This window comes from Talpa europaea (genome assembly GCF_964194135.1).
Source record: "Talpa europaea genome assembly, chromosome: 1".
NCBI lineage: Eukaryota > Metazoa > Chordata > Mammalia > Eulipotyphla > Talpidae > Talpa > Talpa europaea.
This window is the reverse complement of record NC_140073.1, coordinates 6,416,956-6,423,161: the sequence shown is the minus strand read 5'-3', so window position 1 is coordinate 6,423,161 and position 6,206 is coordinate 6,416,956. Positions and strand designations below refer to the sequence as shown.

The 6,206-nt window shown below is 54.1% G+C and overlaps 1 protein-coding gene across 1 annotated transcript; it reads right to left on the bottom strand.

Moving 5' to 3' along the window:
- Nucleotides 1-1,687: 1,687 nt before the first annotated feature.
- On the bottom strand, nucleotides 1,688-4,305 carry FTH1 (ferritin heavy chain 1). The gene is made up of 4 exons (XM_084255098.1): nucleotides 4,063-4,305; nucleotides 2,535-2,681; nucleotides 2,097-2,222; nucleotides 1,688-2,000 (listed from the first exon to the last, which is right to left on the bottom strand). The coding sequence occupies exons 1-4, from the start codon at nucleotides 4,174-4,176 to the stop codon at nucleotides 1,839-1,841; spliced, it is 549 nt and encodes a 182-aa protein (XP_084111224.1). The 5' UTR covers nucleotides 4,177-4,305; the 3' UTR covers nucleotides 1,688-1,838.
- Between the last annotated feature and the right edge of the window lie 1,901 nt (nucleotides 4,306-6,206).

Here is a 6,206-nt window from a genome sequence, read left to right as displayed (position 1 = left end):
GTGCCAGGCATAGAGGGCGCTGTCCCAGTCCAGAGAGGACAGCCTGTGGCTACTGGGAACAAGAACAGTTTTGAGTTGCTCCCAGAGAGTGTTGGGGCCTCCATGGAGCACCCAGAATTGTATTCTCATGAAAGGAAAACTGTGGAGTTTAACCTGACCAACACGTCAGAGGCGCCGAAACTTCATCTCATAGAATCACATTTGGAACAATCTACAAGCAACACACACACTGTACTCGAAGGGCCTGGAGATCGCCCTTGGACCTTGGAAACCACGTCTGTCCTCTACCCACACAGGGATCACTGCACCTCCCTGAGGGAGGCCTTCCCAGCCCCCCTAGACCTGAGCCTGCTGTGCTTCCATCTCTGGTGGCTGTCACTGCCAGAGCAGCCTGTGTGTGTATTCCACACTGGCTCGGGGAACACACCTGGCCACTTGGGCAGGGCCCTGGAGACAAACTGGGTGCCAGGTTCATTCCACTGACAACCTGCCATCATCACCAGGAAGAGTTCCCAGGGACCCAGTGAAGGAAGCTGAGGTTGCACAAACAGGGATGACACTGGAAGGGCGGCTAAGGCCAGACCTAACTGGGGTGTCAGCACTGGGTGCAGCTCACTTTGAGCAGGGGCAGAAAATCCTGACACAGAAGTGGGGCCTCTAGGCTGCAATTTAGTGCATCTGTGCACTTCCTCATCATCACCCAGCACAGCAGGCCTGAACTGTGGGAGGCTGCCTGGACCCTGGGAATCGACTGATGCTGAGGCCAGCCAGGGCTTGGGGGGGATCTTATTATTACTTTGGGAGCCCCCTCCAAGATTTCTGAAAACTGTTTTTTTGTGCTTATTTAGGGGCCTCCCCAAAGCTGTAGCAAACCTTAAGTTTCCCTTTCTTTCAGTTCTGGACACCCACCCAGTTGTTTACCCTACCCCACCCCTCGTCACGTGCAGGGAGCCGGAGTGTCAACTTCCTATTTCTAGATTCTCAGAAGCCACGGCCCTGTGATTCACTACTAAAAGGGTTCCAACCCGTCTTGACAAGAACCAACCACCTCCAAGCTTGTCTAAGAAAACACCTTAGCACAGCCAGGGAGGACACGGGCGGTCCCGCAGTCTCTGTTCACCGCCTCACTGGTTTTTATTTCAAGTGCGCTGCCTTCCTGCTGCCAGTATTTTAGTACTGAAATGCAGTTCCTACTCTCATGTCATACACTTTACCAAACTCTCCATAGGGATGATGCCGAGTCCTAGCCTCTAGTCAAGGGGGACGCTTCACCGGCCGGGCCCTTCCTGCACCACGTGGGGTGCCGTGAGTCACGACCCTGAAGCTGTGTGCTGAAGACTGACAGCATGAATGAAATGGTTAGCTGAACGGGTAATGAACGTCAGTACTTTCAGGACTACTGAAGCCTGTAAAATGCCTGTCATACATAAAAACTGTGCAAGCTAGCAAGGAAGCACTGAAGCATGTATCCAGAACACCTACACAGACCCAGCAGTCCGTTAGTCCTGTGTGACTGTGATAGCCGAGAACCTTGGTATTTTCCCCAAACTAGTTTATTAATAAATACAGATCGTCCTAGGAGTTTCCCATTTTGACAAGTTTAACTGTGGAACCTAAAAATGTAGCAAAAAGATGGCAGAGATGTATTTCTACCAAGACTGCAAAAAAAACAACGGGTACCAAATTGCTTTATTTGAAGGAATGGTACAAATGAAAGCTATACGTAGATGTTTTGGTACAACTTATAGAAAAGGTAAAGGTAACCCCAACATGCATGCACAGCCTTGGTGACCAGGAAAGTCACCCCCTGGCTATGAGTAGCCAGCCTAAGGCTTAGCTTAGCTCTTGTCACTGTCTCCCAGGGTATGCTTGTCAAAGAGATACTCGGCCATGCCAGATTCGGGGGCCCCCATCTTGCGCAAGTTGGTTACATGGTCACCCAGTTCTTTGATGGATTTCACCTGCTCATCCAGGTAATGAGTCTCCAGGAAGTCACACAACTAGAAAACAGAAAGGGGAAGAAAGTTATAGATATGCGATCCCGATCCCGAAGGCATAGCTCTATCTCCACCCCCCTCCCTGCTGTCCATACTCACATGGGGGTCGTTTTTGTCAGTAGCCAGTTTGTGCAGCTCCAGTAGTGACTGATTCACGCTCTTTTCCAAGTGTAAGGCGCACTCCATTGCATTCAGCCCATTCTCCCAGTCATCGCGGTCGGGTTTCTGAACGAGAGAGGTTTGAGCAATGCACCTGCAGTCTCTGCCCTAACCCACGGCAACCAGCCAGCACTAACAAGTAACCACTGTGCTTCTGCAGCGGGGACGCCCAGTTTTCCCGACAAGTTTCTGATGGAGCATCCTTGCCCATTACTGTCTGCCTACTTTAGCTTAGATGGTTGGCCTAAAAAAGCACAAAAGGCAAAACCTGGACATATCCTCATTTTATAAGGGCATCCGCTAGTCTGTATGATTTCGGGTTCCTGAGAACTGGCGGCTAGCTCACACAGCATGACAGCTCTAGCATCTTTTGTTCACCTTGATGTCCTGAAGGAAGATGCGGCCACCTCGTTGGTTCTGCAGCTTCATCAGTTTCTCAGCATGTTCCCTCTCCTCATGAGATTGGTGAAGAAAATATTTGGCAAAATTCTTCAAAGCCACATCATCACGGTCAAAGTAGTAAGACTGAAAGTGGAACACGAACATGTTATTATGTTAGGGAGAACCAAAGGCAGGCAAGACACGACAGGTGTCTAAGGAGACTGGGGGCACATTATTTCTGGAATGAACCAACAGTAATTAGTCGCTACGCTAAACTACAAAAATAAAACTTGGACCTTTGAACTTTATAAGAAACCAAAAAAAATTCCATGAGAATTGCCTCCTGCACAGAATGTCTTAAGGATCTGTACTGGCGCAGAGGGAGAGTACGTATGGCCAGTGCCAAATCTGATACTCTAAAGAGAGGTTGCTGGCGTATTTCTGCTCTTCTTCCCAGATGAACCTGCATTAAAACACGAGCTCTAAAGAGCAAATGGGCTTGCCAGTTTCCAGCAGACTGCTGGATTTCTAAAATTGACCCATTAGGCAAGGGGACAACTGTGGGCAATGCTGACTGATGTAAACAGTAGAAACAAACATCTGACCACGTTGTTAGACACTAGATGCCTGCAAGTGTTTCCAAGATGGAATGGCAGCCATGGAAATTCAGGACTGTTCAAATTAATCTATTCTTGGATAATCTATTCAATCACGAGACTAATACTCCCACTGCACCTTTTAACCTGATTCTACTGATACTGCATGGGAAAATTCTTTGTCCCATAACAGTTAGTGGACTTTATCCAAGAACTAAGGGTTCAACTAGAGGGCCACAGCCCTTAGGAGTAGACACAAGATAAATACTCAGGGGCAAAGACAGGCGATTAAGACAACTCTGGGACAGCAGAAGGGGAGATTTCTAGATAGGCTTCAATTCAAGTGGGCCTTCAAAGAGATAAGCAGAGCCGAGGGTGGAGTCAGCCATCCCGGGGTGGTCGGCCCACAGCAGATAAGCCACTCGGCACCATCCCCCAAGGTCGCTATTCGACACCACTACCCAGCAGGCTCCGCCACTTTCAGAGGGCTGGGAGTTGGACGGCGGGACTCCCGTTCCCCGGCAAACGGAGGGCCTCGGGTCACGTGGTCGGGCGCAGAGATGGAGACGCTCAGATCCACCTTCCCAAATGCAGGGCTGTCCAGGTTCCAAGCGCTGCCACCCGGGGTTTCGGGGGGTCAGGACCTCGCTCAACAGAAAGGGGAGCGGAGGGGCGGCCCTCGCCCAGGAGGCGGCCTTTCTAGGGGGCGATCGGGAAGGGCGAGCTGCCCAGAATGTCTGCGCAAGCAAAGTCCTGGGAGACCTCGAAGCGCCTCCATTTTCCAGAAGGGCGCACGGAGGCGGGCGCGCGGCGGGTGGCTACACCCCCGCCCCGGCCCGCCCCGCGCCCGCCCCGCCCCCCGCCCCGGCCCCCGCCCCGCCCCCCGCCCCGGCCCCCGCCCCGGCCCCGGCGGGCCCAACGGCGCTCACCATGGACAGGTAGACGTAGGAGGCGTAGAGCTCCAGGTTGATCTGGCGGTTGATGGCGGCCTCCGAGTCCTGGTGGTAGTTCTGGCGCACCTGCGAGGTGGACGCGGTCGTCATGGCGGCGGCGAGCTGGGGGCGATCGGACGGCGCTGTGGGCGGGAGCAGCGGGCGGCGGCGGCCGGGCGGCGGGGGGGACGAGCGCCGGGTTCCGTCCAAGCACTGTTGAAGCAGGAAACCGCGGCGACTCTCCGCGAAGGCTGTGGCGCAGGCGGCGCGCGCCCGCTCTTATAGCGGCGGCCGGCGTCAGGCCCGCCCCGGCCAATCGCGCCGCCGGCCCGGCGCTCGGCCCCGCCCCTTCCGGTGCGCGCTCGGCCCCGCCCCCCGCGTGGGGCGGGGCGGCGGGGGCGGTGGGGAGTGGCGGGGGGAGGAGCAGGGCCCCCCTGGGAGCGCTGGGGCTCGTGGGGCCAGCGTGGTCTGGGGGGCCGGGCCGAGCGTCCCCGTAGCAGATGGGGGCGTCTCTGCTCCCTGTCGCCTTTGGTGGGGTTGGTAGGAGGACCTGGGGCGCGTGGGACGCCCCTTTCGGAGCCCCCATTCCTGTGGCGCCCTGCGGGGGCGTGGACGTGCTCTCGAGAACCCCAGCGGACACCCCGAGGCTCCTGGCCCAGGGCACCCTAAAAATCAGAGCTTAGAGCAACAGTTACTGCACCCCGAGGGGATGACCACACCCCAGGTGCTGCAAGTTGGCAATTAGGTGGAAACGTGGGCCCAGGAGGCCGCATGAGTCAGAGGGCGCCTGGGCTGCCCTCCCTTCCTCGGGGGGAGCAGCATGGAGGCGGGTGGCCCCGGGAGTCCGCCCCCAGCTCGCTGCTGGGAGCAAATATGGCGCCGGGTGCAGTTGCCACGACGGAGACTGGGCGGCAGGGATTCCTGTAGACGCGGAGACCGCCTTCCCCTCCGGGAGTGGTGGGGTGGCTCCTGAGAAAATCCCTGTGGCAGGTAGCAGGTGGCACGTGAAGCCCAGAGGGAGCGGGGATGGTCAGGAAAGAAAGGAGAAGCAACTTGGATCTGGACATGGGGATGCGAAGCCATTTTGAAATGGCCTCGCTCATCTGCGAGGACCCTCGTCAGCGTAGAAGTTCCGTGTGGGGAGCCGCCTTCCGGGGTGGGCCCTGGGCAGAAGCTGGTGGGCTGAATGCAGGGCAGGCTTTAGGGCCCTGGAAGGGCAGGGTCACTGTGTGTGGCCGGTAGTGTCCCAGGCACTGAGTGGGGGAGAATTTGTGGAGGGCAGAACTAGGGCTAAGCCAGCGCCCCTGTACCCCTGCCTGCTGGCTTCCAGGTTCACTGTCCTCAGCCAGGTCCGAGTGAAACAGAGTGACACATAGGTGACACCTATCCAAGATGCTTAAAAATGAAAGGAACTCTACTAAAACGTTAACGTTAGCTGTCCATGGACTTAGAGTGCCATGGAAATGCTATGGAATCTCTAGCCAGGGAGATACCACTTTAGTTTTGCTTTTAGAAACCTTACACTGAATCAACAGAAAAACTATTAGAACATTACCAGGAGTCACCGGATGCAAAGCTTTCCTTAAAAATAGTAATTTGTTAGAAAATGGAATGAAAGAAAAAGGTGGTTTTTATTCAAGTTGACAACAAAAGCTTCAAGTCCTCAGGAGTAAAGTTAACTAGAAAAACGTGAAGAAAGTGTAGAAATTGTTACACGTTTACTGCAGGGCAGGGAAGAAAGCGCGCATAAAGGAAGAAACACCATTTCTAGGTGGCCAGCCTCAGTTTTCTCAAGATCTCAATGTTCCCCAAATAAATATAAATTCAGCGCGATTTCTGTAGCACTTAACATTTCAGGGGGCAATTTGACCATGATTTTAATGTTCATTTGGAAGCATAAGCATGTAGAGCAGCTTATAAGCATTTGGGGGGAATTAAGGATTATAAGAGTAGATTTGTCCTCCTTGGTATAAAAAAAGTTACTATAAAATACCAAAAGCAGTAGTCACTGCCCGTGCAACAGAACAGTCCTACCTACCTGCAAAGGGGAGCTCAGTAGACGCTAAACGTGGCATTTCAAATTAGGGAGAAAGAATGTGCTCAACAAATGACATCAATACAACGGCTACTCTTGTGGATGA